Here is a 13,246-nt window from a genome sequence, read left to right as displayed (position 1 = left end):
ATAGGGGCGTAACTTTGCAGTTGATAAAACGCAATTGCCACCCAACAGACAAAGGTGTTAATCTTTGAAAGAGCGGGCTATATTGACCGGTTACGTTTTTTTTATCTGCCCGGAATAGTCTACGAATTAGCGGAAGAATTGGCACGACCTACGGGAGGTTTCAAATGACGTTTGCTTTTGTGCCAAGTTATTCCTGTGTGGTGGTTGGCTTGTCAGAGGTTAATTGCATTGTAGCGACACTTGGGAGTCTTTCTCCATGTTGAGGCACAGTTGTCCACATTCTGTCTTCAGCTCTCGGTTCAGGTATTGCTGGGTCCTCCTTTCCCTCTTCTGCCCCTCTCTCCACCCTCGTACATCATGCTTTCTCCATTACCCCTCCTTAACTCTCCTCCTCCTCAGTTGGCTTTTATTGTGTTCTCTCTTCAGGTGTTGGGTTTTTGTTTTTTGTTTTCTTGGTGGTTGCTCCTCACCAAACAGAAGATCCTTGTCTTCTTCTGGTTCTCCTTGCACTCTCTCCCTCTTGTGTGAATTGAAAGAATCAGGTAGTTTGTTCTGTCCTTTTCCCTTTTCCTTCAATGTTCTCTCCTCCCTCATACCTCTAGCTGTGTTGGCCCTCCCTCTGTGCTTACTCTTATTCGCTCTTTTTTTGTCTCCCCCCCCCCCCCTTCCCATTTCTGTCTTCTCTTGTCCCTCTTTCTTCCTCCCTCCCTCCAGTCTCCAGTGTGTCTCTCCCCTTCTCCTTCACACTTCAACAGAATTGAAAGTGGAGCTGTCAGGTTCTGTCACAGTGGAGCCTCCCTCCTACTGTCTCACTTTGCTCTGTGTGGTGGCACTTTGTTAGACTTGCCGTTGCGTCTGTCACTTTCCCACCCCACTCCACCGATGTCCCTTTTGCTCAGAGAACTGTAAGGAAAGCCATTGGCTGGCCAGAATCCTGGGAATGCAAGCACCTGCGACACTGTCACCATTGTTCTGATGCAGTTGTCCTCCCACACCTACCTGTCAGACCTGTGATTTCCTCACCCAACTGGTCTTCCCAACTCATCGTCGTCTTTTCTCTCGGCTTATTTACCTGCCAACAACCAGTACTTTTTTTTATTTATTTTTTATATATTTACCTGTGCAAGGGTTCGTCTGCCGGTTCGAATGTCGCCTTTGTTGGCTATGCTTCCTTCTCGTAATGTATGGATCCAGTTGGTGCAAAGTCATATCAGCTGATTGGGGTTGCCTTCATCCTCTTACCTTTTCGCACCTTCATTTGCAAGCCCAGAAAGGTAAGTAACCGGATTGCATGTTGCGCATGGACTCTGATCAAGTTAGTTTCATTAAGATTTACTAAAACTGGACAGTGCAAAATCTGGTGCAGCTGTGCATAAAAACCAATCAGCTTCCAGGGATTTTTTTTTTGCCAAAGCCTATCGAAATTTAGAAATTTCATGAACTTTTGTAATGGTGCCACCATTGATTTTGAATACCGGGTTGCATGTTGTGCATGGACTCTGATCAAGTTAGTTAAAGTTTCATTAGGATTTACCAAAACTGGAGCATGCAAAATCTGGTGCAGCTGTGCATAAAAAACAATCAGCTTCCAGGGTGTTTTTTTTTTTTTTGCCAAAGCTTATCGAAATTTAGAAATTTCATGAATTTTGTAATGGCGCCACCATTGATTTCAAATAACAGGTTGCATGTTGTGCATGGACTCTGATCAAGCTAGTTAAAGTTTCATTAGGATTTACTAAAACTGGACAGTGCAAAATCTGGTGCAGCTGTGCATAAAAACCAATCGACTTCCAGGCTTTTTTTTTTTTGCCAAAGCATATCGAAATTTCATGAACTTTTGTAATGGTGCCACCATTGATTTTGAATACCGGGTTGCATGTTATGCATGGACTCTGATCAAGTTAAAGTTTAATTCGGATTTACTAAAACCGGACAGTGCAAAATCTGGTACAGCTGTGCATAAAAACCAATCAGCTTCCAGGTTTTTATTTATTTATTTATTTTTTGCCAAAGCTTATCGAACTTTAGAAATTTCAAATTTAATTTTGTAATGGTGCCACCATTGGTTTCTAAATTCGACCAACCAAGCTTTCAATTTCACCTCGTGTTGCTACAGAAAATAATTTGTGGCTGGGAATCCTGCTTTTTCTTTCCAGGTCACAGCTTTTGTGCATTTATTTTTTTCGATTATAGTTGTCGCACGATTCTCCCATCATTGATTTAGAAATTTGTTGGTTTTCCCCAAAAAATTCCAACATACCCGATCACTCAAACTCGATGGCCACAAGAGAAATCGGTGTGAAATTTTTTTTAACAAAAATTCATAATTGCTGTTTTGGAAATAAATTTTGCTTCCTACTTCAGCTTGTTCAACTAGAGCCCGGCCATACATGAGTCAAATTTCAAAACAGATTTTCTTTCTAAAAATCGCGATTATGAATTTTTGTTTAAAAAAAAATTTCACGCCATTTAGTGAGGCCGCAGCAACGGCCCGATTTCTCATGCGGCCATCGAGTTTGAGTGATTGGGTATGTTGGAATTTTTTTGGGAAAAGCCAACAAATTTCCAATCAATGATGGGAGAATCGTGCAAGAACTATAATCGGGGAAAAAAGAAATGCACATGAGCTGTGACCTGGAGAGAAAATGAGGATTCCCGGCCACAAAATTTTATTTTCTGTAGCAACACGAGGTGAAATCGAAAGCTTGGTTGGTCGAATTTTCCAAATCAATGGTGGCACCATTACAAAACTCATGAAATTTCAAAATTTCGATAAGCTTTGGCAAACAAAAAAAAATGTTTGTTTTTTTATGCACAGTTGCACCAGATTTTGCACTCCAGTTTTAGTAAATCCCCCCTTAAGTGTATTTAATTTTAATTTAATTTAAATTTTAATTCATTTATACAAGTTTTTGTTGGTTTTTTGCTTTCTTTACGTATGCATCCAATATTAACAGCAAATAAAGAGTAATTCTTCAAATTTGCTCAGTTTCCCTACAACATTTACTCAGGACAATGAAATAATAATGATTATTGCAAATGGTATGGGGTGCCTGTCTTCTTCCATTATGCCTCTGCAGGCTTTTGAAGTAGCCATTTACTAAAACCGGAGTGTGCAAAATCTGGTGCTGCTGTGCATGGTAGCCAATCGGCATCTAACTTCAGCTTGTTTTGGTTAAGCTTTGCCAACAAATCCTGGAAGCTGATTGGGTTCTATTGCAGAGCTGCACCAGATTTTGCACTCTCCAGTTTTACTAAATACCCCCCTAAAGTGTATTTAATTTTATGAGGTTACAATTTTTTGTTACAGTTTGTATGTTTTTTTTATGTATGGACTGAGCATTAACCACAAATAAAGAATAATTAAAGACAATGTGCTCAGTTTCCCTTCTAACCTACAGCATTGATTTTAATATCCTTACTAAGGACAATGAAATTGTGATTGTTGCAAATGGTACGGGATGCCTCTCTTCTTCCATTATGCCTCTGCAGGCTTTTGAAGTATCCATAGGGGTTGATTTAGTAACGCTGGAGCACTCAGAATCTGGAGCCAATCGGCTTCTAACTTCAGCTTGTTCAAGTAAACTTTGGCACAAAAAAAACACAAACAAACCTGGAAGCTGATTGGTTTCTGTCCAGCACCAAATTTTGCACTCTCCGGTAAATCGACCCCCCCCCCCCATAGTGTCCATTTATAAATGGTCTTTTTATGTTTGTGAAGGTTCCACAGATAAGCTAGTGTGTATAAATTCCTACAGTAGAAATAATACTTTTTTGGTCATACCAAAGTTGTTTGGGGGCAAATGGTACACAAAGGGAACACCTTCCCCTTTGCACACCCCATCTGGGGGCAAATGGTGCGCAAAGGGAACACCTACCCCTTAGCACACTCCATCTGGGGGGCAAATGGTGCGCAAAGGGAACACCTTCCCCTTTGCATACCCCATCTGGGGCCAAATGGTACACAAAGGGAACACCTTCCCCTTTGCACACCCCATCTGGGGGCAAATGGCTGCGCAAAGGGAACACCTTCCCCTTTGCGGACCGCCGTCATTTTATTACTGAGCTAAAACCCCATCATTGTCTTGTTTTTAATGCGGGATTAGTGAATAAATGGAGGGCAAATTTTGTAGGCATCCACGGAAAATCCAAAGACATACCCATTTGGCACCATGCGAAATTTGAACAGCTTTTCAGGCCTAATCCAGCAAATCAGGTCACAAATGCTGCCATGACAAATTTGTCATGACCGCGAGATAAAAGAAAAAAAAAGTTTATTATCTCGTCGTCCTGCCTTTAAAATACTGTGGGATTGATTTACTAAAACTGGAGAGTTCAAAATCTGCATGGTAGCCAATCGGATTCTAACTTCAGCTTGTTCAACTAAGATTTGACAATAAAACCCATGGAAGCTGATTGGTTTCTAGGCAGAGCTGCACCAGATTTTGCACTCTTCCGGTTTTAGTAAATCAAATGTGTTTAAAAGTTTGAGTAGAACTTTATGTTGGCTGTGTAGACAGCATCTGTTGTGCACCATCCAGCCCCCCAACGCTCTCGTTTTTGCATAGACCTGTAGGTTCCTAGCTTAGATGGGTATGTGTTTATTCCCATGCACCATGGTGACACTTTTATGTTTGGGAATTATTGCCCACCTCCTAGGATAACAAAAAACTATCCTTGCTGAGATCTATTCAGCAATGGTGAGGGTTGTAGGAACCCAAAGCCATCAAGTCTAGTTAATCATCTACGTCTCTTGGTTTAAGCTTCATGGCTTTATTTTATCCTTTGGGTTGCTTTTAGTTTTCAGATTTCTTCTGAGCTGTTTGCCCACATTTGACCCTTCAAGGTGACGTCCCAAGGCTAGGGTAAAGATATATCATTTATTGGCTAACTTAGTACGAAGAAAGACTTTTTTTAGAACCCAATTAGCTATCAAGATAACCTCATGGAGCTTGTGTAAATCATTGTTTCTCAACCAGGGTTCGATGGACCCCTAGGGTTCCTCCAGAGGTTGCTTGGGCTTTGTTGAGCAACTTGTGCCTCCCAGTTCCCATTGACACCATTGCTCGTTTTAGCTATCTGTAAGGGGGTAATTCTTTCCAATGTCCACAAGTGTAGGGAGCATTCTTCCCACTGGTCACCAGTGTAAGGGACGTTCGTCCCGCTGGCCACCAGTGCAAGGACCATTCTTCCCACTGACCACCAACGTAAGAGACATTCTTCCCCCTTACCACCAATGTAAGGAGTGTTCTCCCCCCCGTAAGGGACATTCTTCTCACTGATCACCAATGTAAGGAACATTCTTCTCACTGATCACCAATGTAAGGAACATTCTTCTCACTGATCACCAATGTAAGGAACATTCTTCTCACTGATCACCAATGTAAGGAACATTCTTCTCACTGATCACCAATGTAAGGAACATTCTTCTCACTGATCACCAATGTAAGGAACATTCTTCCCACTGACCACCAATGTAAGGAGCATTCTTCCCACTGACCATCACACAAATGTATCATGAGTTGTACATCTAGTCATTTTTTACAGGGGTTCCCTTAGACTGAAAAGTTATTTCAAGGGTTCCTCTGTGTTGAAAGGGTTGAGAAAGGCTGGTGTAAATCATTTTTTTTTTTCAGTTTTTCCATCCACTGATATTAAGTGCTTTGTTCCTTGTTTACTGTTGCTGTGCTGGGATTGCTTGTATTCATGTTTTCTGTCGTAGAACGCAGTACGGTAGCTATTCAACCACTGGCTGTGTCTCTATTCACACCCTATCACTGTGTCATACTCCTGACTTGTCCTTCTCTCACCTTTTGTAGTTGACAAGTACATCTCCCTCTACAAGTCTCCACCCTGTCTAGTCATTCCGAAGGTTTGCTCTTCAACCTCGTCCCTCCATCCTTCTCTGCACAGCTCTCACTTTCTCTCTCCTTCACTTTATCCCTTTTTATGTTTTTTTTCGCCTTGCCCATTCTGTTCTACCTTCCAGCATGTTCTCCTGCTCGCCCTCCCATACCAACCCTAAGAGTTGGATGGAGATGGGGGGGGGGGGGAATAACACAAGCCATTCGGTATCTAGTGCCTGGTACGAGGTGTCCCAGGTTTGAGAGGTGGTAGTTGCTCTCTTGTACACGAAGCTGAGAAAAGCCAAACTGACAGATCGCATTCTTCCTTTTTCTAAAGCCTGAAATGGTTCCTCTGCCAAAAAAGAGAGCAATTAGACTCCTTAACCCTTTGGAGGGGAAATCATCAGGGCAGACGTTAACCCGAGACACTTCTTGGGTGATTTCCAGCTTTTAAAATCCATAAAACAATGGGCATTAAGTAACCCCCCCCCCCCCCCAACAATTGTTCTTGTTCTTCATAGACCGAACATGCTTCTGCATTGGAGTGTTGCAAACACTATGAGTAGTATGCTGTCTTACTCATAGTGAAAGAAAAATGATTGCAAAATTTGTACTTTAAACATTAGTAATCATTGCTTTAAAGCAGAGGCCTCGAACTGGAGGCCCTCCAGCTGTTGCCGAACTACAAGTCCTGTGAGGCATTGCAATGCTGACGGGTACAAGCATGACTCCCACCAGCAGAGAAATGATAGGGCTTGTAGTTCTGCAACAGTTGAAGGGCCACCAGTTTGAGACCCCCTGCTTTAAAGGTTTACAAATGCCCGTCTCTAGTGCGTTATTTAAATTCACCATGATTGCCAGCTTTCCTGGTTATTTCAGATTTTTCCATAATCACCTGCTTTTATGGTTATTTCCGCTTTTTTTCATGATTGCCAGCTTTTATGGTTATTCCAGCTTTATCCATAATCTCCAGCTTTTATGGTTATTTCAGCTTTTTTATGATTGCCAGCTTTCCTGGTTATTTCAGCTTTATCCATGATAGCCAACTTTCCTGGTTACTTCAGCTTTTTTTTTATTTTTTATGATTGTTTTATCTTTTATTTCAGCTTTTTGTATGATTTCCAGCTTGTATGGTTATTTCAGCTTTTTTATGATTGCCAGCTTTCCTGGTTATTTCACATTTTTCCATGATTGCCAGCTTTTATGGTATTTCGGCTTTTTTCATGATTTCCAACTTTCCTGGTTACTTCAGCTTTTTTTTTTTTACAGCTTTTATGGTTATTTCAGCTTTTTTTATGATTGCCAGCTTTCTTGGTTGCTTCAGCTTTTTCCATGATTGCCAGCTTTCCTGGTTATTTCAGCTTTATCCATGATTGCCAACTTTCCTGATTACTTCAGCTTTTTTAAAAAATTTTATGATTGTTTTATCTTTTATTTCAGCTTTTTGTATGATTGCCAGCTTTTATGGTTATTTCAGCTTTTTTATGATTGCCAGCTTTTCTGTATTTTTATTTTTATTTTATATAGCTGTTTTCATGATTGCCAGCTTTTATGGTTATTTCAACATTTTTCTTGATTGCCAGCTTTCCTGGTTATTTCAGCTTTGTCCATGATTGCCAGCTTTCCTGGTTATTTTACCTTTTTCCATGATTGCCAGCTTTTATGGTTATTTCAGCTTTTTTATGATTGTCAGCTTTCCTGGTTATTCCAGCTTTTTCCATAATTGCCAACTTCCCTGGTTACTTCAGCTTTTTTTTTTTTTTTTTAATGATTGCCAGCTTTTATGGTTCTTTCAACATTTTTCTTGATTGCCAGCTTTCCTGGTTATTTCAGTCTTTTTCCTGATTGACAGCTTTTATGGTTATCTCAGCTTTTTTATGATTGCCATCTTTCCTGGTTATTCCAGCTTTTTCCATGATTGCCAGCTTTCCTGGTTACTTCGGCTTTATTTATTTTTATGATTGCCATCTTATATGGTTATTTCAGCTTTTTTTATGATTGCCAGCTTTCCTGATTATTTCAGATTTTTTTGACAATTGCCAGCTTTTATGGTCATTTCAGCTTTTTATGATTGCCAGCTTTCCTGGTTATTTCAGCTTTTTCCCTGATTGCCAGCTTTCCTGGTTATTTCAGCTTTTTCCATGATTGCCAGCTTTCCTGGTTATTTCAGCTTTATCCATGATTGCCAGCTTTTATGGTTATTTCCACGTTTTCCATGATTACCAGCTTTCCTGGTGGTTATTTCAGATTTTTCCATGATTGCCAGCTTTTATGGTTATTTGCTTGCAAACAATCTGACCATCCTGTGACCTTTCCTTCACTCCACATACAACTGCTAATCAATAGTAGTAAATTGTACAAACATGATTGTAGATTGCCCTGGCTTATCAACAAAGTACAATGGGTAATCACCTGAAGTTTGCCAGCCTGTACATTTTGACAAACTAGGTGCTGCAAGCATTATTTGTTTCGTTATGCTAGGGTTTGGTGTACGATTGTGTGAATCTCCTTCATACGATGCTCTTACTTTAAATAAGAAAGCTTGTTGTGGATTAAATATTGGAGCGGCGGAATGCCACGTGTTTTGTAAGGCAAAGAGCAATGTTTTAAAGTGCAGTCATTCTTGGCAGCCAATCAAAAATCATCTGCCCGAAACTGTTTAAAAAGTAAAATCCTATTGGTGGAATGCAGAAGGGCTGGCGAGAAGGGAAAGAGGGGTGAATGCCTCCTTTTGTCACTCTTTATTTTGACAAATGAGGTTTGGCACTGATGGGGCCTCCTACAACGCGGCATGTACATAGACAAAACACCAGTGCATGGCTTTTGTGCATAGGTTCAGTATTTTCTGCAGGTCCGTGTAAACAACTTCCAAGTTTTGATACCGTTTTTGAGCAAAAGAAAAAGAAGCAACCATCCTTTAAGAAGTTAAAGGTGAAACATCTTTACTAATATAAGTTCTTCTTCTGTATACTTTTATAATTGTAACTACTGCAGTGGTGCTATTTTTCCACCCAACTTTAAGCGGACCTTTACTCAGTAAAAGCACTTTTTATCCCTACAGTCCTCTCCCTCCCTGCAATCCAAAAAACATTTTTTTCCTCTTCCACTTCTGAAGCCTCCTGGGATATACATGTCACATATCCCAGGAGGCATCGGCCAGAGGAGGCTGGACCTTGTGGTGCTTCATCGGGGGGGGGGTTCTGCTGCCTGACCATGGAAGAGACAGCCAGCTCCCAACAACACCAGAAAGGAAGGTGTCAGAATGGGACCTGGTGTGCAGCACCAAAGCGGTAGATGGACCTGGAGGAGCTTTCACCTGGTGGCATGTCATCAGTGGGCCTGGCTGCATGGACCCAGAAGATACAGCTGGCTCACAATGACATCAGAAGGGAAGATAGCAGCATGGGATGTGATGTGAATTACTGGAGTGGTGGGTGGAACTGGTGGTGCATTATCAGGGGTCTGGCTGCCTGATCCAGGAAGAGACAGCCAGCTCCCGATGACACCAAAAAGGAAGACGGCAGCCTGAGACCTGGTGTGCAGTATCGGAGCTGTAGATAGACCTGGAGGAGCTTGCACCTGGTGGCACGTCATCAGTGGGCTGGCTGCATGAATCCAGAAGAGACAGCTGTGACATCAGAATGGAAGATGGCAGCATGGGACTTGGTGTCAAGTACTGTAGTAGTGGGAGGACCTGGTGGCTTGTTATCAGGGGTCTGGCTGCCTGAACGAGGAAGAGGTAGCCGGCTCTTAATGACATCAGAAAGAAAGATGGTGCAGCATCGGAGCAGTAGATGGACCTGGAGGTGGGTGAACATGGTGGAGCTTCATCAGTAGGCCGGCTACAAGAACCTAGAAGAAACAGCTGGCTCACAATTATGTCAGAAAGTAAGACAGCAGCATGGGACTTGGTGTGAAACACTGGAGTGGCAGGTGAACCTGGTGGTCCATCATCAGGGTTCTGGCTGCCTGAGTCAGGAAGAGTCTGCCTGCTCTTGACATCGGAAAGAAAGCTGGTAAGCATGGGACCCAGTGTGCAGCATCGGAGCAGTAGATGGTCCTGGAGGAAGGTAAACGTAGTGGTACTTCATCAGTTGGCCGGCTACCAGAACCCAGAAGAAATAGCTGGCTCACAATGATGTCCGAAAGGAAGATGGCAGCGTGGGATTTGGTGTGAAGCACTGGAGTGGCAGGTAGACCTGGTGGTGCATCAGCAGGGGTCTGTCTGCCTGAACCAGGAAGAGACAGACAGCTCTTGATTATGTCAGAAAGGAAGATGGTGGTGTAGGGCCTGGTGGGCTATGAAGCCTTCTGAGATATGTACGTCCCATATTCTATGGGGTTTCAGCTTAAACACAGCGGCCAGAAGAGGGCGAACTTGGAGGCACGTCATCAGGGAGCTGGCTCCTTCCTGAACCAGGAAGAGACAGCCAGTTCTTGATGACATCAGAAAGGAACATAGTGGCATGAGACCCAGTGTGCAGAGTCAGATGGACCCGAAGGAGGGTGGATCTGGTGATGCAACATCAGTGGGTCAGCTGACTGAGCCAGGAAGAGACAGCCAGCTCTTGTCCACATCAGAAAGAAAGTTGGTGGCACAAGACCCGGTGTGCAGGGGCCTGAGGACCTTGAGAAATGGGATCAGGTGGCACTCATCAGGAGGCTGACTGCCTGAGCCAGGAAGAGACAGCCAGCTCCATGATGACATCAGAAAGGAAGATGTTGGCATGAGACCCAGTGTGCAGTGGCAGATAGGCCTATAGGAGGGTGGATCTCGTGGCACTTCATCAGGGAGCCAGCTGTCTGAGCAAGGAAAAGACAGCCGGCTCCAGATGACATCAGCAAGGAAATTGGTGGCTTGACACCCAGTGTGAAGCAGCAGAGCGCCCAAGGAGCTGGTGGAGGGGCGGGTGGATCAGCACATGATCAAGAGGCCAGCTGCCTGAATCAAGAAGAGACAGCTGGCTCTCAATGACGTCAGAAAAAAAGATGGTGGTATGGAACCTGGTGTGCAACAGCAGAACAACAAATCGCAACAGGACAAAGTTGGATTTCCTGGGTATGCAAGTTTTTTTTTTAAATTAAGGATAACCCCAGCAAAAAAGTTAGAGGGGAGCTAAAAAAAAAAAAAAGAAACATTGAGGGTGATGAAGTTCCCTTTTATCTGCTCCTAAAATGCCTTTAGTGTTGACTGGAGCCATCTAGATGTAGTCAGCTGCATTCACACCTGAGAAAAGCGATTTTCAGGCGTTTTTATTTGAGCATTTTTGTGAGCGTGTATGAGCGTTTTAGAAGTGTATTTTAAGCGTTTTCCATGTGCATGCAAGCTTCAGGCGATTTTTGTTTTAGCCAAGACAAAGCACCAACCAAAGGCATTTTCAGGAACTTCTATTGAAGTGTGTGAGGCTGAAAATGTATAAATCTGCCTCAAAAGTTCATGTAACTTTTTTTTTTTTCTTTTCTTTATGCTTTTTACTTTTTTATTTTTCATGTCTTCCCTTTTTTCTTATCTTTTCTTCTTTCTTTTTCTTTTCTTCTTTCTTTCTTTCTTTTTCTTTCTTTCTTTCTTTCTTTCTTTCTTTCTTTCTTTCTTTCTTTCCTTTTTTTTTTCTTTTCTGTTCTTTTCTTTTCCAAATAATTAATGTAATTGGAACAGTTGACTTGAAATGACCATCTCCACAGCAAAGAGATAGTTTTTACAAGAAGGCGTTAGTTTTAAGGAAGTACAAAAATGATCTTTGGCACAGACTCTTAAATCCGGCTCCGAATTGGTCTGACTATAAATGAGTCGGTGTTGCAATCCCGGCAATCGGCTTCCACGCGTCATGAAAGTCCACCGGCAATTATGTCAGGATAGGAAAGCCTTACATCCCTTCAAAAAAAAAAAATCCAAAAAGAGACCACACCGCTACTAAAAATATACGTTCACGGCCCCGTGCTTCCTTCTGAAGGCCAGCCTGTTATAACAAACTTCCTTTATCCTGCTCTATATTCTCACGCTCCTTTCCTTACACCCAAATCCCATGAAAGCCCCGGGCCGAAGGTACAATTGTCTTTTCCACAAAGTACATTTGCATCCCAATCTGACCCTGAAATGCAATGCCTGCACCACTTCCTGAACATTGTCGGTTTGAGGGATTTTTTTTTCTTTCTTCTCCTTTTTTTTTTTTTTTCTTTTATAGAATAATTCCTGGCTTCCAATTTTGGAACTTTTTTTCCCCTTTTTAGAGATGCACATAAATATCCAGTGTGCAAATAATTTTAGGTAACCTTTAATTACTGTTCAATGGAGGAACCATGGATGCTGTCCTGGCACGCTTCACATAGGAGAGGATTTGGTGTCAACAGGAAGATGAGCACTTGCACTTTTCTGTATAGCAATAAACACAGCTTTATTTTTATATATATATATATATATATATATATATATATATATATATAATTACTATGACGATCTCCACACTACTTTCAATGGCTGATTATCTGGCAAACAATGATGACATCACTCCTTGTAAAATAAGGGGTGTACCGAAAATAGAACTGTAGGTCACCAGAACCAGATAAGTATTTTTCTTATCTACATAATTGTTTTGGGCCGGTGGCTCAGATTGTGCTGGAGGGTAATCATGGCGGCCTGCCAGCTGGTATTTCCATGAGGTTCACAGTGGCAGCCTCCATATCTCGCTCCTGATAGATTTACTTTAAGAACTTTTATTAAGGGGAGAGGATATTAAAGGAGGGGCCATTAAAGAGGAAAACAGACAGAGGGTCAATTTGTGTCAGTGGCCATACTTATTAAGCTATGTCTCTATGCGCAGAGGTGTGCTCATGCTCTTACTGTAGCAGTTACGTTTTGTGTACTGCCCTTACCATAGAAATGGATGTAAGGACGCTGTCCAAAAAGAGTACACCACCACTAGAAATGTATTTGAAACCAGATGCGAGCAGGAGATGAGATAGCGGTGGCGTCAATTGCTCTCCACCATGTCAAACAAACTTTCAGACAGATTGGCTTGGCCACCTAAATTGGGCTTGAGTGAAGGACTGACTACATAAACAACAAGCATACACAAAGGGTTATCTAATATAACCCTCGTTGAAGCTTGCTACAAAGTCCTTTCATGTTGGTTTCTGGTACCCACCTGGCTTTCAAAATTGTTCCTTGTAGCCTTTGACCTGTTTTCAGGGGGAGTTGGTAGGCTTGAACAGTGTTCCACGCCTGGTGGACTTATCCTGAAATGAAAAGCTACTGGACAAGAGTACATTCTTTGATATATTGTTGTAGCCAACCATATTTCCCAAGAATCCCAGTACTGCCCTATTAAATAAACCAATTGAAGAGATTCTCAGACACTCTCAATTGTCAACTCTCACTTATCTTTTACATGTTTCTGGTTGAA

At 42.1% G+C, this 13,246-nt stretch overlaps 1 protein-coding gene across 1 annotated transcript in view; it reads left to right on the top strand.

Annotated features, from left to right (window-relative positions):
• Positions 1-562: 562 nt before the first annotated feature.
• Positions 563-13,246, top strand: part of LOC143961886 (semaphorin-3F-like) — a gene marked incomplete at its 3' end in the record, with an annotated part of 149,795 nt that continues 137,111 nt past the window's right edge. The window contains 1 exon segment of the mRNA XM_077471252.1: positions 563-1,274. Coding sequence (XP_077327378.1) covers positions 1,185-1,274 — 90 coding nt within the window.

This window comes from Lithobates pipiens, unplaced genomic scaffold (genome assembly GCF_037356315.1).
Source record: "Lithobates pipiens isolate NorthernLeopardFrog02 unplaced genomic scaffold, aLitPip1_a1.2 Scaffold_1, whole genome shotgun sequence".
NCBI lineage: Eukaryota > Metazoa > Chordata > Amphibia > Anura > Ranidae > Lithobates > Lithobates pipiens.
This window is presented reverse-complemented; position numbering and strand designations above follow the sequence as displayed.